The sequence below is a fragment of the Vulpes vulpes genome, chromosome 11, assembly GCF_048418805.1.
Source record: "Vulpes vulpes isolate BD-2025 chromosome 11, VulVul3, whole genome shotgun sequence".
Taxonomy (NCBI): Eukaryota; Metazoa; Chordata; class Mammalia; order Carnivora; family Canidae; genus Vulpes; species Vulpes vulpes.
This window is the reverse complement of record NC_132790.1, coordinates 90,089,243-90,113,815: the sequence shown is the minus strand read 5'-3', so window position 1 is coordinate 90,113,815 and position 24,573 is coordinate 90,089,243. Positions and strand designations below refer to the sequence as shown.

The window sequence follows — 24,573 nt, the reverse complement described above, 5'->3', positions numbered from 1 at the left end:
TGTGATTTTGTTGGAAGAGAAATGCATATCTCTGAATCAAATAACATTTCAGATTTGCTCAAAATAACCTGGGGTCAAGTAAGTTGGGACATAGATGAAAGAAGTTTGGCCACACGTTTGCTAACTTTTGAAGTTAGTATAACCATAGTTAACTATTGTTCCTTACATTATTCTCTTGTATACATTTGAAAAATCCCATGTTTTATTTTATAACTCCCATTTCAGCAGTAAAAGTTATCTATTACAGAAAAGAGTTTACTACAGAAAAACAGAAGAAAACACACAAACTTTAAGTCCAGCACACTACCAACTGGATAGTTTCTGAAAATGGTATCATAATACATGCAAAAGGAAAAAAACAACTTACCTACACAACCTCACTTTCCATTCAAAAACATTTGGATATTTGAAGTTAAGAGATAGTCTGAAAAGTGTGATTCTTAAAGTATTCTTTATTAAGATCATTAAAAGTTGTAGAAACAACTTTATATTATAAAGGCACAGGGAGACAGTTCTGATAAAATATTCAAATTAAACAGTAACTTACAGTACAAAAGACAATTTTAATGCACATACAAACCCCAAATGTCTGATTCAAAAATATTTTACTGTGTCTATTAATGGGCAATGATTAAAAATATAAATTGCTGCTGTATAATAAATATCTGATAGTGAACATCTTGATAGCAAAGTGAACAAAATATTTATTGCTTTTCACGTACATATTTTTCCCTGTAATTTAAAATTCCTAATTCTTTTACTATCTTCTCAACTTTTTCCAAGGATAAAAGAAATTCCACATAATCTCATGGGGGAAATGGTAGTTTTAAGAACTACCTCCAGTAGCAATCACTGCTGGCAGTATTTTCTCACTTCCTTTTCTGCAATCACAATCACTTTTCCAAAGTAAGATAAAGGTTTGCTAAGCCGCATAAAGACAACCCTCTGTGACTGGCATTCTAAAGTTTGTAATGAACACTTATCAAATATAAAAGGTGCTCTGTTTTGAAAATGTGTATTTTATTTGAAGTTCTGAGTAATGGTGAATGACAAATAATTTTACCTGCTCCCCTCAAAAGTTTCTGAAGTTGTAAAAAGTCAGCTTTAGTAAAATTTCTAGGACTTAAGTGTTTCTTTGAGGGCTAGTTGATACCTGTAATATATGCATGTATAAAAATTAACATAATGCAACCTATTTTATAATGGAGAGACCCTACTCTTCTCCTCCCAGTTTTTAAACTGGGGTTAACAGTATTCATTTCATCATGCTTTTTTGTAGCAACCCAGTTATAGATGGTACAAGTAGAATTTCTATCACAACAGTAAAATAACATGAATGTACCACACTAACTCAATGCTATCTCAACTTAAATACCTACATTAAAGTATTTGATAATCATTGTAAAGTTACTTAACCATATGTCATGTTCAGACAGTGTGTAGCAGCTAGTAATGTGCCTGGCACAGAGTTGATGCTCAATAAATAGTTGCTGAATGAATGAAACAGAAAAGAAAAACTTGGCTTTGGTTGTGCATATTTTAATCACTTTCTGATTTAGAATAAAGTCAGTTTAGAACTAGATACTGCGTACTATACCAAATTTTGCCATAAGTTAAAGCAGTAACTAAAAAAAAAAAGTTATCACCTATGTTAGTGATAGTCAATTTATATACTGTAACTTTTTAAAATAGCCCACAAATTTCACATAGTTGTTAATTTTTATCCAAGTACTTAAATTTGATGTTTTGATGCTTAACAATGGGGCAATGAAGACCAAGCTGGGCAGACTGGCTAAACTATGCTTTTGAATAAAAATTACTAGTCCATCAATAAATAAAAAGTTATGATGCCCAAATAAACTCAAATGATGACTACAACGTGTTAATTTCTGTTACTACCAATGAATATAAAGTAGGATATCTTGAAGTCACATATGCTTGGAAGCAGTAGCTTACCTTTGCAACATAAAATAACCAGGAAGATGTGAATGTAATAATGACAAAGTTATAGTATTGGAAGTGTGACAGCAAGAATATGTAGGTGATCAATTTTAAAGTCTAACCGTGACACTAGATCTAACATTTCTTTGGCATATGCATTGGACTATATTGGACTAGTTAGCATTTAAAAAATACTGTTGTTTTTTTCTCAATCAAAATTAACATAAAGGTGTAGATTGCTAGTATACTCTTCTTAAAGCCTTTTAAAGGACAAGATGACATTTTGTAACATATGCCAAACTTCGTGTTTAGTGTACACTTATAGGCATAGAGGGATGTAACTGTTAAATAACCTTGAATGATTTCATGCAATGGTGAAACCACAGAAAGTGGGGAGAAAAGTATTTACATAATAAAATATTCAGCTCTCTGAAAATACAGTAAACCTGGGAATCTTGCCCTACCAGGAAATGTGTACCGCATAGCACTGAACAAAAGCTAGTTCAAATTTAAATAAACACCTAGAATAACCTGAATGTGTGAAATTTAATAAAAAACATAAAAATGGGGGGAAAATACCTACACATCAGAAGGAAAAAGTGGCCTATAAAACAGGCCAATCTAACTTGACATTCAAAGTAAATGCAAGAGATTCACAAAATCATGATAGTAATGCAAACTAAGTCAAATACCAAGTACCCTTTGATACACAAGCCAATGTAACTATCAGACTCATTTCCAATAGCTTCACAATATTTAATAATCCACTCAGGCATTCAAGGGAGCAAAGCAGTCAATGATAGCTCAAGTCTCCAAAGTGTAAGAACAAACTTATTTGCAGAAGCATCATGTGATTTTTGAAGTAATGTCTTATTTTGATGTTAACATAAGATATCAGTGCAAGTTTATCATTCTCTGAATGTATTACTTCCAAATTTCATTTTTCCAGATAGTTTTTGGTGGTTTAGTTTTAGCCAGTGCTATTTAAATGGAGAAAAGAAAAGTTCACCATAGACTACCTCACATTGTTACTCAATTGTGCTAGGTATTCACGCAGTTCTTTTGCAGCCTGGAATCTGCCATAGCGCTTCTTTGGGTTGGCACACTCGTCCAGCAAGGCCTCTAGACGGCCATCTTTGGCAATTTCACTTGGTGGATCATGAAGAAGTCCTCCAGAAGTGCCACGCCAGGTGGCATGTCTGGATAAGAGGTTCTGACAAACAGCGTAGTAATTGTGGTCCACAGTTGCACGAGCACAAAGAATTTCTTTTGAAAATGATAAGCAAGCCTCCTTATCACAGTCATCAAATTTGCTTTCGTACCACACATCCCAGTTTTCAGGTTTATCTGTAAAAGGGGGAAAAGCAGAAAGAGAAAAATGCATTTTAAGAGAGTTTCCATTCCTTCCCAAAATATTTTACTAATTAACAGAGTATTTGTTCCTAAAATTGTATAATTTTAAATACTGAAATTTATTGATTTATATATAAACATGGGAATTCATCAATGCCAGAGCAAAAATCAGAAGAGGTCTCTAACTATTGAAGGGTTCAGTCTAGATGGAAACTTTCTATCACATAGAGAAAGTGCCACACAGAGAAGCAGGACCTAATGCTTCAAGAGTACAGAGAAGCAGTACTGCCTGGCACTGAAGAAAGCTGTGTAGAAAACATGTGATTTAGGTCTTTAATAAGCAAATGTGAAAATAAGTGAGGGAAAACAGTATTTTGGGCCCAGTATAGTTTGTGCAAAGGCATACACTTAAGGGTTTGTTCAGCTGATTCAGGAGATAGTAATAAGTTCATGGAGGCTAACCTGTGAGACAGCTACCTGGGGAGTTGGTACAGATGAGGCTATGAAGAGATGATTATAACAACCTGCAGTCCAGGGAAAAAAGCCAAATTGTAGAAACACAGAGGAGTTTAGTTTTGAGTAAAGTTTAAGGTTCTAATTGGATGGCAAGGTAGATACTACTTACATACTAGTATTAACATTTTATATATAAATAGAGAGTAAATATAAAGTAGCTATGAGGTATTCAGATGGGTATATCACATATGCAACTAGAAATAGACTTGAAACTTAGAGGACTTAAAAAAAAAAAAACTTAGAGGACTTTGAAGTCAGAGGTAGAGTACACATATTTAGAACACATCAACATACAAGTGCTTAATGGAGCCAAGAGAAGAGCTGTATTATATTGGAAAGCATGTTCAAAGCAAAGGAAAAAAACAAAGACAGGGCAGACCCTTGGAACTTAAGGGGTTGGCAGAGGAGAGATAAGTGAAAAACACTCATTCATTCAGCAAGTAACTATTTGAATGTCTACTCTATAGCAGGCAAGGGTGTATACTGGTAAAGAAAATAAATAGATGATTTCTGCCCTCACCAGCTTACAATCAACTATGTGAAACAGACATTAAATAAATAGATAAACAAATAATGGGAAATGCTACAAAGGAAACAAACCTTTTTAGAGTAGAAAGGTTTATGAAAGAAACAACCCTCTAGCATTAGATATACTGGTCAAATGTAACATTTAAGCTAAGGTTCAAAGGAGAAGTAGTTAGCTGTATACAGAAGAGAGAGGAAGCATTTTTAAAAAATTTGTTTTTATTTTATTTAAATTCAATTAATTAACATATAATGTAATATTGGTTTCAGAGGTAGAGGTCAGTGATTCATCAGTCTTAAAGAATACCCAGTGCTCATTTCATCATGTGCCCTCCTTAATCCCATCACCCAGTAACCCATCCCCCACCTCCTCCCTTCCAAGGAACTTCAGTTTGTTTCCTATGATTAAGAGTCTCTTATAGTTTGTCTCCCTCTCTGAGTTCGCCTTGTTTTATTTTTTCAAAACTCTTTCTCTATGATCGTCTGTTTTATTTCTCAAATTCCACATGTGAGTGAGATCATACGATAATTGTCTTCTCTGATTGATTTATTTTGCTTAGCATAATATCCAATAGCTCCATTCACATCGTGAGATGAGGCATTTTAGGCAGAGGAAACAGTATATAGAAAAGCCCAGAAGCAAAAAGGTTCATTCAAGAAACCAAAAGGCCACTGTAGCTAAAGCATCAAGGGCAGTAGACAGTGGAATATTAAAACTGAAGCAGATTGGGCCCTAATTAAGAATATTTTTCCTGGGGATCCCTGGGTGGCTCAGCGGTTTAGTGCTGGTCTTCGGCCCAGGGCGTGATCCTGGAGTTCCATGATCGAATCCCACATAGGCTCCCTGCATGGAGCCTGTTTCTCCCTCTGCCTGTGTCTCTGCCTCTCTCTCTCTCTCTCTCTGTGTCTCTCATGAATAAATAAATAAAATCTTAAAAAAAAATTTTTTTTTCCCTTTCTTTCTCTTTAACGTTTCTTTTGAATATTAGAGAGTATTAGTCTACTTTTGTTTGAAACATTCACATTCAAATGTTACAAAACATAAAAAATTCGTTCACCCTAAGCATTTTGTAATTGAAGTATAATTAAGATACAATATTATGTTAGTTTCAGGTGTACAACATATTGATTTGCCAATTCTATACATTATTCAACGCTCACCATGATGCTGTCAACTGTCACCACACGTTACTACATAATTGACTATATTTCCCATGCTGCACTTTTCTTCTTTTGACTTACTTTGTAACTTTAAATTTGTATACCTTTATCCCCTTTATCTATTTTGCCCATCTCCCCTCTGACAACCATCAATTTGTTCTCTGTATTTAAGTGTCTGGGTTTTTTGTTTGTTTTTTCCTTTTTTTATATTCCACATAAGTGAAATCATAGTATTTGCCTTTCTCTTTGTGACTTATTTCACTTAGTGTAATACCTTCTAAGTCAATCCATGTCATTGCAAATGGCAAGATCTCATCCTTTTTTACAGCTAAACTTTCATTTTGTGTATGTATGTGCATGTATATCATATGTATATATGTCTGTGTGTGTATCATGTGTGTATACACACACATATACCCACCACTCCCTCTTTATCCATTCACCTTGAGTTCCTTCCGTATCTTGGCTATTGTAAATAATGGTATAGCAAACACAGGGGTGCATTTATCTTCTCAAATTAATGTTTTTGTTTTCTTTGGATAAATACACAGTAGTGGAATTACTGGGTCACATGGAATTTCTATTTAATTTTTTGAGGAACCTCCATACTATTTTCCACAGTGGTTGCACCAATTTATATTCACATCAGCAATGCATGATGGTTCCCTTTTCTCCACATCATTGCCAACAGTTGTTAATTGTCTTTTTGATACTAACCCTTCTGACTAGTGTGAGGTATTATCTCACTGTGGTTTTGATCTGCATTTCCCTGATGATTAGTGATGCTGAACATCTTTTCATGTGTCTGTTGGCAAACTGTATGTCTTCTTTGGAAAAATGTTTAATTGAATTCTCTGCTCATTTTTTGATAAGATTACTTGTTTTTGTGGTGTTGATAGAATGTAAACAGGAGCTTGATTTTTACTTAAAGAACAATGGGAAGTTAACCCTACCATGAGACACTTGGAAAGAATTGGTGAGAGTTAAAGTAGCACTGGGGCAATGTTCACTGTATGAATATACTGGTGTGGCTGTGTTCATCGAAGATTAGGAATTAGTTGGTATAAAATTGTGGCATATTATTCCAAGAATGTCTGCATAAAAAAAAAAGTTACAAGAAATTATTTTTTTCAAAGATTTTTTTTTTTTAATGTAGTCAGGAGAGACACAGTGAAAGAGAAGAGAGAGAGAGAAAGAGAGGCAGAGACATAGGCTGAGGGAGAAGAGGACTCCATGCAAGGAGCCCAATGTGGGACTCAATCCCAGATTCGGGGATCACACTCTGGGCCAAAGGTAGACACTTAAGTGCTGAGCCACCTAGGTATCCCAAGAAATTATTTTTACAAACATATTTCAGTGTTTGTAAATTTGTAAAGTTTTGAAAATTTTAAAAGTTTAGGCAAGTTGCACAACTTTGTAAGTACACTAAAAACCACTGAACTGTACATTTTCAAAAAGAAAAGAATGGTATAGGGCAGCCCCGGTAGCACAGTGGTTTAGCGCCGCCTACAGCCCGGGGTGTGATCCTGGAGACCCGGGATCGAGTCCCACATCGGGTTCCCTGCATTGAGCCTGCTTCTCTCTCTGCCTGTGTCTCTGCCCCTCTCTCTCTCTCTCTCTCTCGCTCTCTCTCCTCTCTCTCTCTATGAATAAATAAATAAAAATATTTATTAAAAAAAAAAGAAAAGAAAAGAATGGTATAAGTTACTGCAACATTCACAAATGTAGGAAGAAGTGGAGAATAAAACACTCCAGCAGGGTGTTTACTCCCTGTGGGAGGATCTATGTGGCAAGTCAAGAAATAATAGTTTCGTGAATATGGAATCAGAACAAGATACTGGGAAAAATCAAGTATTTAACAGGATCAAGATAAGATCATGCCAAATCTAAGCGTCAACATAATAAAATGCTGTTGTTGCTTTCACTACATTCCCCAGGTGCCACACATTTTTGGACTGGGTTCATCAAAAGATCCTCATATGACAGGGGAGAAGATTAAAAATATAAGACCCTCACCATAAAACGACTACCTTTCAGTTTCTTTTATTAAGTAGATTAATTATAGAGTTACAGGCTTTGTCCCTGGCACTTTAAAATTCCTGTGCCATTTAATTTTAAAAAAACTACAGAGAGTCTGCCCACCTATACCTACCATACAAGCTCACAAACCAATGGAGAGCCAAGTTTGGGAAAGATGCAATATCAAACCAAAGTTAGGGGTCTGCAGCGCTAGAAATTATATAAATGGTTAAAAGAAAAAAAAAATCACCACAGGAACCCCAGAAAACAATGCACAGAACATCACTGTAGTGACTCCACAGAAAAATAAGACCTCCATGAGAGCAGAACAGTTTCTCTGGTAGTCTGTAACTAAATAAAAACCTAATTCTTCATTATACTCCTAAACTACAGAATGTAGATTAGATTGTTAGAAAAAGATGTGCACATAATACACACACACAGACACAAAGTATATCTGTGTCTGTTTATATCCAAAGGATATTTTACGAAATATGGAGAAACTGTGATTAGGAGTACAAATATAATAAACTGGTATGCATTTACTGATACTGGTCAACTAAAACAATGAGGCAAGGCTTCCAACTAAGAAGGAAATTAAAAGTTTGTTTCATATAAACTTTGACATAAAAAATGTATACAAGAAGCAAATATAAGTTATGTACTTACTTTGTCTAATTAACCTTTTGTCAGCAACCAAAACATTTTCAGCATCCACAATGATTACCTTCCCATCTCTAGGACCAACTGCAAAATTGTCAAAGCTGACATCCAGGAGGTAGAGTGCAAATTCAAAGTCATTGTTTGTAAGTTGCTCTGCTATTTCCATTAATTGCCAAGCGAGGTCAACTCGTTTCTCCCATGGTGCATTAAAGTAACTCCACAGTTCTTCTCCAACATAATTTACAGCCACCATTCTTCCACAAGCTCCAAGATATTTTGCAAATGGCCAACCTTCATCAGATGGAAAACTCTACAAAAGAATTACCTTAATATTATAAGAGATTCAGATGAAAATATTTGAGGTCTACCCCAGATCCTCTCAGCAGACATTGTTACTAGGTATATGCTTGGATGTTCTGTTATATTCAGGAGCTGAAAAGAGATAAACTTGATTTCTTTTCTAATTCTACCATTATTAGGGACCTGAAAAAACTTAAATAGGTAACTTTACATTATAAAGCTAAAACAGAATAAAAATAAGTCTTGCTTATCAAAATTGCAGAACCAAACTGATCAACATATAAGGCACCTTCCTTATTACCAAATCTAGAAATATTTACATTTTCTTATATCTTTTTGACTTATTTAAGTACAGTCAACCATCCTTACTTTTGAATGAACAGCACTGCAGGCCTATTAGTCAGCAAGTATATACCAGGCACCAGGCACTGTGCTGTGCTGGCAATTAAGAGTGAACAAAACAGAGGGTCTCTAAAATACAGATTTTTTGAAGACAGATACTAAGCAAATAATTTTGAGTATAAGCAGTGTTAGTTACGAAGAGTAGTACAGGTCCTAAGAGAGCATTTAATAGAGACCTTACCTAGCCCACAAGCAGGCAGGGGTACAATTTACAGAGAGATTCAAAGAAGTGTTTCTTAATGTACACCCAAAGGTTGGTTAAGAGCAATCTGATATCCTATTGATGCAACCTGCACTCTACGTACCTTTGGTCCCAAGTCAGTCTCGTTTCCCTTTCTACTGCCACTATATTTTCTGTTCACCTTTAGTTCAATTTCAAAATTATTTATTCGCTTAATCTTAGCAAGGTTTCCTAATGGATTTTATAAACACTGGGAAAATTAATATCCTAAAACAAAAGTCTTTTGTGTTGATGAACAAGTCACTTTAAACTTAAAAGTAAGGCTTTATCTAAGATCTTTCCAGTGCTAAAATGACCACCTACAAAATAAGCACTGTGGTGCAAAAGGATGGGAAGTAATGTTTTAAACTTCTTGGAAAATAATATGACTACATGAAGTATAGAAGAAGCCTAGCACCTTTCCTTAAGTTTGGGGGAAAAAAAATTACAAGATGATATTTACACAAACACTGTAGCAGAAACAAAGCAAGACACTGCAGAATATAAATATAGATTACTTCAATTGCTAAAAATTGAACAATCTACATACATTTAAAGAGCTAGCGATGAGGCTCTTCTTATGAAAATAAGTAATATTAACTTTACCTTGAACTTTCATAAAATTGAAAAAAAGTCAGTAATATCCTTAATATTTTTATCAACTGTAAAACAAAACGTTCTTAGAACTAAACTTGATCCATAATTACCTATTTTCATTTCTGCTTCCTTTCAACTATGACTATTAAGGCATAGTAACTATACTTGTTTCTTTAGATGTGTAACTTTCTAAAGATTTTATGTATTTATTCATAAGAGACACAGACAGAGAGAGAGAGATAGGCAGAGACACAGGGAGAGGAAGAAGCAGGCTCCCTGCAGGGAGCCCAGTGCAGGACTTGATTCCAGAACTCCAGGACCAAACCCTGAGCCAAAGGCAGACGCTCAACCACTGAGCCACCCAGGCATCCCTGTATATGCAACTTTCTTTTAAATTTTAATATCTGCAGTTTTGTGATAAAACACTAATTATGTAAATTAAAAATTTAGATATGATAGTATGAATCTTTAAATATAGTAAGTGAATTGAGTCCATCTTAATTCAAAGGCAACATCCGATTCTTTAGCAAGAAGGAAGAGGGAAACACATTTCTCATCTTATACATGAGAATTTTTTTTTTTTTTTTTTACTTCCTTGGGTACTGGGGAAAAGTGAGATTGCTCATGTCCAATGTAAACTGCAAAAAACTGTCTGCTAACCAGGTTATTTTCAACTTTTACTCTCAATTTTAAAATGTTTCCTTGACCTTGAAAATCTACACAAATTGCAAAAGATTTAACTCTTTCCCATTAGTATTCATGTGCAAAGTCCCTGACGTTAAAAAAAAGGGGGGGGGGGGGAGGGAAGACTAAAAATTGGTAATATATGAAATTGTTTTTTGTCCCACAAAAAAGTAAAACAAAATTCCTCCATACATTATTGGTATATTATTCACATGCCATACTGTAAAACAGATACAAACATATCTTTGTGAAAATAAAATGGTCTTTGACAACAGGAGAAAAGGGAACCCTGCCAACATCTGCACATGTACAAATGCCTCCTTGTTTTTGGAGCCTTTCCAACTGGCAAATGACAGTCAAATATACACTTCATTACCCAAGTCCCTAATAGGAGAAGATAAAATATATGAACAAATGTCACATTGAGCAATTTTGTATTCATACAGTGATTTCTGACAATATTAACTGAAATCCTGTTATGCCTCATTTTAAGAGCACTACAATTCTCTCATATAGCTTGTTACCTAATCTTTTGGAAGAACTTTAATAAATGAATCCACATTACTAGCTCAGATGACAAGCATTTTTATTATATAATCAAAATAGTCAGATTTCATTAATGATTAAGGAATTGTATTGAATACACTGTAGTACAAAGAAAATGCTCAAAGGAAACCAAAACGTAATTTTTATTTAAAACAATTCTGGCTTAGAACCAAATTATCATGGTCAAGCAGAGTTTGAGAGTTAAAATTTTAAGATGTAACAACATGGATTTGTTAAACATATCGAGCAATGAGAAACCTAACTTCTTACTTTTTGATTATCAAACTCTCAAAGGGCAAAAAAAAAAATCCAGTGTAGCTGGAATGAGAAATTTATTGCTGAGATCCACAGTTTTTATTTTTAAACAAATCCTAAAATCAGATTTTCAAATTGCCTACAACAGACACGTGGTCTTAAGTAATCAGACATAAAATGTGTGTATTTTAAGGAGTTATTTACAACTGAGAAAATATGTAAAATACTTTTCATTTGAAGGAAGGAGTCTTTAAACTTGGAATGGTTTAAATTCTAACTGGACTGGAGGCTCCTGAATTATCTGTCCAGGGCTTTAAATCAGGTTGAATGTACATCGAGGTGTAATATGTAAAGTTTTTAAAAGTAAATTATTAGTTTAAAATTGTACGGAGGTATAAAATAGTTATAAAACTATGTATTTCCTTCCATCACTGTATTTTTTTAATTAAATTGGTGAGCACCCAAAGACAACTTCTATGATTATAACTACCAATGTAAAAATTAAAAATGGAAACTTAAGATTAACACTGTCAACTGGTAAGATCTTATGATCCATTAAATGTCTCTTGTTATGAAATCTAAGATAAATCAGTATGTCCCTTTATCTCTCTCTCTTTTTTTGGTAACAGAAAACTGCAAGCTACCTCTTGGATATCATAAAACTCAATACTAATAACAGTATTACAAGCAGTGACAGTAGCTTAAAGCCAAAGTTTCAGAAATAAGTAAACAAAACCACTAAGGTCATTTTCCATTTTAAAAGAAAATGAAATCAAGGTGACAAAATGCACATACTTGATATTAAAATAACGATTAGGAAATTTAGGTATTTTATATTCTTTATGGTATATAACATTTTATTAAATTTGATATTTAAAAGACAACAGAATATACAGGTAAATAATGAACTTGAAATCACAAGGGGAGCTTGAAGGTCCACCTTCACTATGCATCTCATAAATGTGACTGTGGCAAAGCCAAAACTTCTTAGAGTTTTAGTCTCTTCCTCTGTAAAACTGGAATATTTGTACCACCATATATATTCATCAAGGCAATCCAAGAGCCAAAGGAAAAAGAGTATGAAGTGTACTTTGCAGATTTATACTACCTTATAAAGAATTGCTTACCAAAACATATTATACTTCCTATTTAAATAAGAAGTCCAGGTATTCATCAGGTTATGCCTATTTTCATATTACATACTAAAAGTCATCTACAAACAATGAACAGCTTCCAAATATAGTCAAGAACCACCAAATTAGAAAAGCCTCGCCACTATCCTCTAGCAGTTTCTAATTTACAATGCTCTCTACTATAAATTAGCTACCAAACTTTAAGGAGGCTTACTGCTATGAAAAATGTATAGGGCATCCACAAGCACCAAAAATACAAAAAAAAAATTAAACCTTGATACCATGTATACACATAAAAGCATTATAATTTGATTTTCATTTATAATAGTTAAGCACCTCAAAATAAATTCTAAATGCTGAAGTAATCTATCATCTATTTATTGATCAAAACCATCATGTTAGGCTATGTGATTCATAACGGGGATGTGAAATCTAAGAATTCTAGAGTTGGAAGTACATGAGTTGTAAATCAAGTTCAATCTTACAAGCACAGTTTAAATGATTTGCCTAAAGTCATACAGATAAAAGAGGTAAAGTCAGGCTAGTACAACCCCTCAATCCACTATCTTCATGTTTCAGAAGTTACCAAATTTTGGAAAAGTTAATAGTGCATATATTGCATACTCATATTATGGAGAGTCTGGGACATATTATGTTGTGAATATAATGTAAGCTTATACATCCTAAGTGGGATAAAGTACATAAAAATCTCATGTGTTTTTATATTTTTTAATTTGACAACCCCTATTTTTTACAGGTTTTTAAGTCTGGAATTGCAGTTAAGGGATTGTAGGTTAACCCACATTTCACTGACTGCTTACGCAGCTAGTATAAGAGAGAGTGTCACTGTAGAATGAAGAGAATACAAGTTTTGTATTAAAAAATTCTAGATCTAGCCTAACACCATCATGAAATGCTAAGTAAACAGTTGTAAATAAACAGTCCCTACTCTCAGGAAGCTTTTTTAACTTGAGTTGGGAGAAAGGTTACTAAATACACATAAATTATAAATTACAGAATTTATTACAAATTATAAAGTAGAGTATGGTGAAAAAGAAACATAGGGACCTATTTCAGATTGTGTGATAAAGGGCAGCCTAAGAAAGTGCTACTTAGGCTAAGATCAAAAGGATGAGTATAATATTAGACAGACTGGGGAGGGGGCAGTAAGAATGTCCTAGGCATAGTAGAGTCAGGAACAGTATTCTCAGTACTGAAAAAAAGGCCAAAGCAGCTTCAGAAAAATGGATGAGGAAATGGCTTGAGGTAACAGTTGATAAGGGGAGGTAGGGATCAGATCATGTTGGGACTTAGAGAATGAAATGCAAAACTCCACAACATGGTTGATGTGCTTTGAAAAATAAAAACCCCAAAGCAACCAAAAAAAAAAAAAAAATCCTTAACATTCAGAAACATTGTACATACTGGAATTTAACAAATATCCTGTGATATATAATGCTGTTCTTAAAACAAGGTTTTTACAATACCACAATACCCTTTGATGAATAACCACACTGTCCTACCAGATTAATAAGATCATTTTATTCTGTCAGAACACAGTCACTTTAAAGACATGCAGCATGTGAGTAAAACTGATAGATTAAAAATAAGGTCAACTCTAGAACTTGTGATCTATTCTTTTTCCTTCCTTACATGACCAAAAGTAGGGTTTGCATACTAAATTTAAAAGACTGGGGCACCTGGGTGGCACAGTGGGTTGTTTCCAACTCTTGGTTTCAGCTCAGGAGGGGATGGATCTCAGGGTTGGGAGAGCCAGCCCCTTGTTGAGCTTCCTGCCCAGCTTGGGAGTCTGCTTAGCTCTCTCTCCCCTTCTGTCTCCCTCCCCCACACTCACTCCTGCCCTCCCGAGTGCGCTTTCAAGTGCTCTCTCTAAACTAATCTTTAAAAAAAAATCATACTTTCTTTAAGATATGAATATTTTATAAAAATGCCATTTACTTCCTAACATTCCATTAAAAGGAACATAACTTTGTAGTTTGCCTAAAGAGATATATTATAAGACATTTTTTAAAGGAGGAAATTCCTAGTAAAAAGAGGCTGACTTGAAAAAAAATCTACTAATAATCAAAACATACAATCTAAAATCTAGTTATAGGTTTTCTACAGAACTAGCATTTCTGCACACACACAAATTTAAACTTGAGAACACTTATAGAAAGCAAATGTTATCAAAAGAATAGAAAATGCTTAAAGGTTCAATTTAAGTTTCAAATTATTTTTAAAAGCCCAAATCTGAACAAAATCCCATTGTAGTAACGCATGTTATAACAGCTGTTCATAGAGATTAGTCAACCATACTGGTGACAGACTAATGTGTTCACAGTTTTGTGAACTGTCTAGAGGGGGAATATAGTAAAATTACTGGAATGATTTAATGGTTACCTAATTTTTACTAAAATTTCTCTAAGACCGTTGCTTCTTAATTTTTACTGCTAAATAGTGGCCAAAATCCATTGTAAATACTGTAGAATCTTAATAATCTCAAGATTTTTCAAGTTACAGGATATGTTCCATTTATTTCATTAAATCATTTCCTGAATGCCATTTTCCACCCACCTAGAATTCCAACAATATTAAGCAATGCCTTGAAAATAGCAAGGTTATGTTATTTCTCTGAATATCATATCCAACAGCTGTTTCTAAAATTGGAAACTAATGTCAAAACGCATCAACAACAAATCTACATAAGTTTAATAGAAATTAATAAACTTTAAAACTAAATAGCTTAATAAATGCACCCCCCCCACCAAAAAAAATAAACAAACATCTGGCCAAAGAGATGCCATTCAATTAGTGACAACTTAATTAATTAATGCCATTTAAATATGCATAAATTTACTAGTCTCAACTGATGCTTTACCTACAGTCACAATCAGCAAGTGTGATCCACATTTCTAAGTTGAAATACCTATCTACAAACACTATACTCAAACATTTACTTCTAATAAGACAAAACTTCAAAGAAAAAGGATATAATAAGCTTTTTTGGACCCAATAACCCAAGAATCCTTCCTTGCTTTCTTTAGTCAAGACCTGATTTCTTTAAAATCTGCCAAGTACTAACTTTTTTTTAAAAAAAGATTTTATTTATTCATGTGAGACACAGAGAGATGTAGAGACATAGGCAGAGGGAGAAGTAGGCTCTCTGCAGGGAACCCCATGCGGGTACTTGATCCCCATCCTGGGATCATGCCCAGACCTGAAGGCAGATGCTCAACCGCTGAGCCACCCAGGCGTCCCAGTAAGTACTAACTTACTCCCCTGGTTCCTTTAAAACATAAACTGAATTAATTTCGCCCTTCCAGAAAAAAACAAACTACCCGCTAGTAGCACAGTATCTCCCTCTAGTAAACCTGGTGCCTAGTTTTAAGATTTGTTTTCCTGTTGTTGCCTTAATTCAATATTTACAAGACAAAATTCTTGGTTCCCCTACCCCAAAGCCATTCCTTCTCTGGGCTTACACATCATAAGAAGGAATTATTCCAGTAGTTGCTCAGACCCAAACCTCAGGAGATATCCTTTATTTTTCCCTTTCCATCTTACCTTTCTCATCAGCAAGTCTTGTCAGCTATTTTTCCAAAATATTTTGGTTCTAACCACTTTTTATAACCTTCATCGCAACCATCTTAATCCAAAGCACTATACTTTCCCATAATCTCGCAAAAAAGTTTTTCAGATTTCTATCTTATCCTTTACAACCCATTCTGCCAGACCAAGCCCTACTAAAAACACCTCTATTGTTTCACATTACCCTGAAAATAAAACTCTAAACTCATGAAGTATGGTTACACAGCTGTATTAGGTATGATCCTTGTCTACCTCTATGACCTTATTATACATGCTTCCTACTCTTCTGGATTTGCCATATCTCTTGTCCAAAAACACTCTGCCCTCAGACCTTTGCATCACTGGCTATATCTCTCATCATCCACTACTCAGCTGAAATGTGACTCTTCCTGACCACCCAATCTAGAGTATTCTATCCCCAATCTAATTCTCTATCACAGGAGTCTGTTTTGTTATTTTTATAGTACGTAAAATCTGAAATTTCCTTTGTTTTTTGTCCGCACATAGCATCCCAGAACACATCGGCTGCACGAATTGTACCCTGGCCTGCCATCTTCACTGTATCCTAAGGGTATATAGATCAGTTCCTGGAACTACTGAGCAATGCCACACAATTCTTGCCAGATCTTTTCACTTCAGTTAAAAATCCAAATGTGCTCTAGAAAGGCAAAATATGGAGAAGACCCTGAAGCATCATATCTACTTCAGATAATCTATCTTTTAAGATTCTGTCTCAGAGTCTAAGAAATTAGACCAAACTTAACCTTTTTTTTTAAATTATCGCTTGTTACTGTACTAATTAGAATTACTAAACTATAATAACTTAAAGAAAAATTGAATTATTTGCTTTGTATTGCAGAATCTTTATCTAAACCCTAATTCCTACAATATTCTTTCTATTCAAAGTAATTAGTATGGGACAAATCCCTAACCCTCTTTTTAATTACTATTCAAAAAACCTATAGCCTGAAGCAGCAACTACATAGGTATTATGATGTATATATATGTAAATAAGTTAACATTTCAAAGTTTGTCATAGGAAGAGTAAAACATATATTTCTAAGATAGATGTCAACATAATATACTAAAGAAATTTTCAACTCTAGGTATCTAAGAATGAAGTAAGTTGATCTGCAAAGTAGTAACATATTGTAAAAAACCTTTCCAATTAAAGATATTACATATATATTATCTGAATAACCCTATCTCCTTTAATCTTTAAAACAATATTCTTATAAGTAACTATTATAATTCCTATTTTATTGATTAAAAAACTAAGGTTCTAAAACATTAACCATTCAACAACTTTGAGTTAGTATAGAATGCCATTTCAATACTACCGCCACCACTCTGCCTGTCCCCCCCATGCCCCCACCCCTGACCTCATTCATGGACAAAATCTCATTTATCCTTCAAAACTCAATATGCCTATGAAATCTTCCCTGGTATCCACACCTAGAAAGGTACACTCAGATGTCCCTCCCTAAAGGAGTCATTTGACAGAATATAGGTATCTTTTAATAGGACTTATTATGCTATACTTATTATAATTATTCTTTTATATACCTACCTCCTACATAGTACACTACTTGCTGCCTAGACAGATCCTTTGAATCTCAAGGCCTTCTAAAGGGCTATTTACCAAATGAACAAATAAAGTCCAGTTCTTCCGATTCTAAATCCAGGGCTACAAAGTCCAAAGAGCTTCCAGGTATTTCACAGATAACTCCCCATCAAAAATCTATTTTAGTAAAGACATACAAATTGGACAAAAGATTTGATTACATAATTTAAAACCTTTCAGGGTCTATGTCCAGGATGAATAACTATCCACATCTTACACTAGTAATTTACAATTACTTACTAAAGTTCATTGTATATGTAGGGAAAATGCAGGGCCTATATTCTAAGGTCACATTAGTTCAATATATGCATAATGAATGAAAAGTGAAGACAGAAATAAATATCAGCCGTTCTGTGAAGTTAGCAGCGATGACTGCAATAGAGGAACTAGGCCAGAGATCATAAACCAGAAAAACAGAAAATAAAAACCAGTCTGATGATCCCAAGAAATTGACTACCCATGTCTAGAAAGTAGATACCCAAAAAGTAAGCTTTCCATTCCCGACTAACATGTGTGAGGAATCTGTAGTTATCCATATGGTGGAAATATGAAGGAAAACAGTTCGAAGATTAGATGAAAGTACACAAAGGACCTCAGAATTAATAATGGTGAGAAGCGATGAATAAATCCAGAAAATAGGCCAGTGGAGCAAAATAATTTTGCTCCACTGATCTGGAAGTGGTGCTATCCTAAGGGTGAACGCCTGTTTCTTTAGGCTTTCCAAAATAAAAGTCTCCTTGGATGTGAGCTACACAGAAATATTTTATTATTTTTGTTTTTTCATGAAGGGTGTTCAAGTGTCAATGTCACTTCTAATTCAAAAAAAAAAAAAAAACCAGAAAAACACTAAACCTCCAGATTTAAGGTTATGATTACATAAAAAGTGCTCTACTTTTCTACCTATGCAGAACCACCTCTGAAAACTAAATATGGGAATGCAGTTACCACCACAGTAGCATCCAGTGGGAAGGTAGGTGGCTCCCTAAGCTGTTGCTTGCAAAGAAACTCCTGATACAAAGTCTGGAACATCTTTTCATAATGCTATTACCCCACATGACACTTGGCTACATTTAGCTTCATTTTTTTTTTTCCTTTAAAGGCAAACTCTTTTTTTGTTTTGTTTTGTTTTGTTTTAAAATCTGATTTTGTGTGTGTAAAAATTTGGGAGGAAAACAAGCTCGAAAACAGGGTTATCTACTTTGGCCTCCCTCTCATACCTTCTAGCAGGGACCAAGTATCAAACCCCCAATCCCCTTTTAGAAGTTTAAAGCCACTAGTCAAAATCAAACTCAGAAGAGAAGTAGAAAAACAGTAATTTCTCAAATCAAGGGTTTGAGATTCACAGGATACTGGGGCTAAAAAGGAAAGGAATTCATTAATTTCATTTTATAGGTAAGACCAATAATAAAGTTTACCAACTTGTCTAAAGTAAGGCAGCTAAATGGCCATAATCTTTTGTTTACTTCAAAACCTGTATCTTAGGCAGTGCACCTTAAAAATATTTTCCTCTTTAGGAAGTATTTTTAAGGACAAAACAACAACATTCACTCAAGGTTTTCTATAAAAACTCATTCTGTAATAAGGGATGAACTAAACCAATGTAACTAAAGGTACGGTTCATAGTCTGAATCGTAACTAATTTTAAGGTGATCCATATTCCAAACAAGCTTCAAAACAGCTGATTAAGCAGATGGTTAAAGTTACTTTTACCTTATTTAATGTCTAACACTTACTGAGTGCTTAATAGGCATTTAGCACTATACAATGCATTTTGCATGTACTATGTCATTTATAAGAATTGAAATAAAAGATAAAAATCTATGGCATAAGTGACAGCTACGTACGGTAAAAATTAAGGAACTTCTATTAAAACCATGATTCAGGAATTTAAGACAAAGTCCTATAAATGTAGTGAAACATATTCCTAAATCCTCCATCCTAAACAGACAGCTTTGTTTAAGTAAGATCATCGTCACTAGGTCTCTAGGTCATCAAGTAAGATAGCTTGGGCTTCAGGAAATCCAGACAGTATTTTTCTGTAACAAACACACAACTTCTATAAATTCAAGAATAAGTAACTGCAAATATTGGTAGAAAAATTTACCAACAAAGTAACAGAAAACATCTTGACATCTTGCCAACAGTTCAACATCTTGATTTTCCAATATTCCAAGAATGCTATTACAAAATATAAAATCCACAAAGTCCCTCTCTCCATTTGCTTCATAGGATTATGGTACTTATAATCAAAACAAACTTCTTGGTGAAGTAAAACCATGAAGAAGGAAGGAAAGTATCAGTGGAGAAGATAATAGTTCTAGCGTTATCTTGTTGTTTGAGGTTTATAAATTTTTTTATAAAATGATAATTCTATGGCCAAACTACTTTCCTTTGAACTAGATAAGCTGCTGTAAACTAGTAAAACTATCCAATGATGGGAAGAGTTGTACATTCACACCTTTTCATACTGGTTAAGTCTATATTACAAATCTACACAGCCTTAAGTAGGTGAGGTATGTGCGTTAATAGGTCTTACAGACACTTAGTACCTTTCAAAGCCTTCTTTCAAGGCATAATAGAAAATGCAATTTGTTACTGTTTCTTAAAATCCGAAGAGGCAAATTTAAGTGAGCAAAATTTACCTACATTTTCAGTTCTTTCTTTAGTACCTATCAAAGGAAATCTTTAAATATTTATTTTGGAAGCATATTTACCACATTGAAACTTTTAAGAACAGTTTGATGAAGTCAGTTCAAAAGACTTTTTTCCCCCCCTAAGTAGTTAATTTTTGGACAATATAAGAAAAATCTAATTTGTCACCAAGTGTCCAAAAATTCAATAAGTAGCTCCCTCTCCTGGAAAAAAGAAAAATGTGAGTTCCTCTTTAAGCTGTAAAATACATGCTTCGATCTTTAAAATATTTTTTAAGGTACATGAACCAAAATACATAAATAGTCAAATTTGAGTGAGGTTTTCTATCATTATTAATACCGCATACTACCATAAACAGCAATTAACAGTTTTATAGAAACCTATATAAATACCAAACTTGTATGTCTTGTTAGCAGAAATAACGAACATCATGATTTGACTTAATAATGATCTTTGTACCTGATCACACAATTTTAAGATTCACTTTAGTGGTTTTACTCCATCATCAAACCTCAAGTGCATTGTTTATACTTCTTAACTCACTAATGTTTCCCCCAGATGAAGTAGTACTATAAAGAAAGTAGCATCTCTGTGAACATTTATTTGAAAATAAATCCTATTCAACTTGCTTGTTCATCATATAAAAAAACTAAACATAGCAATAGGACTACTGGTATTAAAGACCCCAAATTTATATTTCACAGAGCACTTAACAGTTATAGAACTGGACTGCTTAAATTTCAAATGCAACACACAGAAGTCAAAATGAGCAATGTTAACATGTATTTCCTCACATACTAAAACCAAACTCTTATTCCATAACCCATCTATCCACTCATTTAGAGCAATTGTGTCACCAAGTTTAAATTACAAGACTATAACTGATTTTTTTTAAAAAATTGTTTATCACCAAAGATGAAAACAGAGAAAGATTGAGGGAAGAGTTAGTCAGAAAACAAGATACAAGCACACTTGACTATCTCAACCAGAAAGTAAACTGAAAATGTCAAGACAGCTTCAAACTTCAAAAATTTATATAAAAGCTTCCCAAATAAAACAGATTTTCCTTAGTGCAAATCAAGCTCGAAGCTATCTTTACAAAGAGCTGGACCTAGAATGTTCTTAAAATATCAGTCCTAGTATTTGTTGTTGCAACACATGCAAATGTCCGTGTTGGATACATCAATATTCAGAGTTACTTGATAAAAATCTTTCGGTAGGCACCCACTATTACAAGTGCAGAAGATGTGTATGTACTACTACTCAGATAGGTCCTTTTAAATTTCTGGGTCCCAGAGAATTTGACAGATTATCTGCAAATACACTGCTAAAGCTTTCTACAGGGATCAATCTTCCTAATATAAACATCTATTCCTCAAAGAGAAAATAATAGTTTAAATAAAAAAAAAAAAAGTTGAGGCAAATGTGTACTACAAATATGATCTTAAGCATTATAGGGTGACTAGCTGCATTGAAACTACTTAATAATTTCTTAAAGGGAAGTTTAACCAGTTTTATACCCCATTCACTGTTAAAGTGTTAAACAATACAATCTGTACTTGAAATGTGACCCATTATGTACATCCTATCACAGCTTAAAATTTACTAAGATCCACACTAAAGTCTTGAAAAGTAATTATTTTGTGTTGAAATTATTCGGCTGAACTAATCAAATGAAGCTGGTTTCCCTTACCTAAGATGGGCATTAGAGAACTTGAGAAAAGAAAGCACTATAAATGAATACTGTACATTCCTATTGCACTTGACTTTTAAAAAAAAACCCACCAAGAATCCTGTTACAACCACACCCCCCCCCCAATAGTAACATTCTCAGCCGCACAAAGAGCATTAAGTATATCAAAGTTAGTAATTACTAATTTTAAGTCATGCCCCCCTCATATTTGATAAACAGCAAAACTGGTATGGAAAAGGGGCAACGTAACTTTCCTGCAGTTACAGGAAGGATCACAAACCCACAACTGTAACCACTATTCAAGAACCCCGCACGAAAGCGGGTGGGAATGTGTGGAAACTCGGTAACTACTCCAAAGGTCAACAGTTTCTTTTTTTTCGGGGGGGGGGGGGTGTCTTTTTTTTCCTCTGTCACCTGTTAAAAAGATGCCAACCTATTCCCCTAAAAGGTGTGCTTGTTTTCAAAACAAAGTCACGAGAAAGCCAATAACTCAACTAGACCAGAGATAAGAATCTCCTTCCCCTGTTCCTCACCCCGGCCTAACACTTCATCTCCTTCCTGCGGCCCAATCACTAGATGAATAAGGCGGGTCACAGAATCAGGATGCAAATGTCCGTGTTGACCTCAAATCCTCGCAGCCCCAAGTCCGGCGATCCCTCACTTTCTTTCCTTCCTCTTCCTAATCCCACGCAAAGCACCGCCCAAGGATTAACCTGACCGCAGCCTCCATTGCCCAGCTTGTCCCCCAACGACCCGCCAGGTAAATGAGCTAAAGGATAAAACAAAGACTCTGGGGCCGAAGTCAGGCCAGGCAACAAGAGCACTTCTACTAGGGGGGGGCGCAGGCGCTCTCTCGGGGCTAGAGACACCGCAGAAGGACGAGGGCAGCTCCAAGGGCTCGTGAACAGACTGCGCTGGGGAAGCGCAAGCCCCGGCGGATAAAAGCAGCAAGGCGGGGAGAGGAGCCCCCGAGGAGAACTCACGGGAGAGACATTTTGGGAACGTACGAGACGCGCTGCTCCCTCTGGCGTTAAAGGATCCGCAGTCAAGCGCGAGGCGCGCCCGAGTCGAGGTGCCAAGAGCGGACTCTCCAGCAGCCGGGCCGCCGTCCGCCGTCCGCCGTCCGCCTCGGCGCCCCGGGCTGGGGTCTCCCCGCGCGGGCCCAGCCCGGCCGGGTCCACGGCGGGCAACCGACGAGCGCCGGCGGGGCCGCTTCTCCGACTGCAGCCCCCCCCCGCCCCGCGCCCCCCGGCCCGCGCCGCCCCTCGCGGCAGGGCGCCCCCCTCCCGGGCCCCGCGCCTACCTGTAGCACCAGCGGCTCGGGGTTGAAGGCCAGGGTCAGCAGCAGCTGCATGCGCTCCGAGTCCTTGAGGTTGCGCAGCAGGAAGCTGCCCGAGTCCTTGGTCTCGGCGTAGCGGCGCACCAGGCGGTCGAGCAGCCGCTGCGAGGGGCAGTGCACCAGGTCGGACCAGCCCTCCACCGCCTCGGGCGTGAGCAGCCGCACGTCGCCGTTGAGGCGCGCGAACTCGGTGCGGGGCATGGCCTGGAGCAGGTCGCAGCGGGGGCGGCCGGTGGCCCGCTTGCAGATGCTCTGGTCGAGCTGCGCCAGCTCGCGCTGCGAGCCGAGGCGCTTGAGCACCACTCGGCGGCGGCCGCCCTCGCGGGGCTCGCCGTACTGCGCGAAGTAGACGTTCTTCACGTTGAGGAAGTCCAGCAGGCGCAGGCGGCCCCACGCCTCGAACACCACCTGCCCGTTGAGGAAGCGGCGGCACCAGCTCGTGCCGAAGCACGCCGGGCACTTATTGAGCTGCAGGAAGCGCCGGTCGGCCAGCTCGTTGCGCTGCCAGGAGGCGAGCAGCGACGGCGAGTGCAGCACCATCAGCACCAACAGGCTGCCCAGCGCCGCCAGCTTCAGCGAGCGGGACAGGCGGCCCAGCTTCGGGGGCACCAGGCGCCACATCCCGCCCGCCGCCCGTCCGCACGCACCCGGAGGGCGAGGGCACCCCGCGGGCGCCCCCGCCGCGCCGAGACCCGGGGAGCGACCGGCAGGGGCCCCCGGGCGAGAGACGGCGCGGGGTCGCGGGCCGGGGCGGCGGGCGGCGGGCGGCGCGGGCGTGCGAGGCGGAAAGGCGGGGAGCGGGCAGGAGCCGACCCGAGCGGGCTGCCACTTCCCCCCGCCACGAGTCTCCACAACTCTCGAGCTCCCTCCTCCGAGCTCCCCGCCCTCCGACTCCGGCGGCGCCTCCCGCTCGCCGACCAAGTTATAGAGGGCCGGGCCGGGCGGGGGAGGGAGCGCGGGGCGCGAGCGAGCGCGGGGGAGGGAGCGAGCGCGGGGGCGGGGGCGGGGGGGAGCGCGGGGACCCGACGGCCGCGCGCGCGCGCACGCGTACTGCTCGCTCGGGGCGCGGGAGCGGCGGCGGCGGCGGCGGCCGCCTGCGGGGCGAGCGGGGTCTCCGAGGGGAGAGGAAGAGGGACTCACGCAAGGGGAAGAGGAGCTGGAATGTCTCGCACCGAAAAGTAGCAACAGTGTAGGAAGGTGGGGAGGAGGAGGCGCCCGCGCGTCCCTGACGCCTCACGCCCGGATTCGTACGCGCCGGCTCTCCAGAGGGAGGGAGCGGGGCGGGGGGGGGGGGGGCCGGGGGCGGGGGGCGGGGCTCCGGGGCGGGGCCAGCGCGTCGCGCGCCGCCCGGAAAGCGTAAGC

At 37.5% G+C, this 24,573-nt stretch overlaps 1 protein-coding gene across 1 annotated transcript; it reads right to left on the bottom strand.

The window, feature by feature from the left end:
* Positions 1–432: 432 nt before the first annotated feature.
* Positions 433–24,423, bottom strand: DIPK2A (divergent protein kinase domain 2A). Its single transcript, XM_025985402.2, has 3 exons — positions 23,176–24,423; positions 8,185–8,488; positions 433–3,288 (listed from the first exon to the last, which is right to left on the bottom strand). The coding sequence occupies exons 1-3, from the start codon at positions 23,830–23,832 to the stop codon at positions 2,957–2,959; spliced, it is 1,293 nt and encodes a 430-aa protein (XP_025841187.2). The 5' UTR covers positions 23,833–24,423; the 3' UTR covers positions 433–2,956.
* Positions 24,424–24,573: the final 150 nt, after the last annotated feature.

Coding starts and splice junctions, on each gene's coding strand:
- DIPK2A (XM_025985402.2), bottom strand. CDS start 23,832: ATGTGGCGCCTGGTGCCCCCGAAGCTGGGCCGCCTGTCCCGCTCGCTG. Junction 8,489..23,175: donor CCGAGCCGCTGGTGCTACAG/GTAGGCGCGGGG, acceptor ATTCTTTTGTAG/AGTTTTCCATCTGATGAAGG. Junction 3,289..8,184: donor CAAAAGGTTAATTAGACAAA/GTAAGTACATAA, acceptor CCCCTTTTACAG/ATAAACCTGAAAACTGGGAT.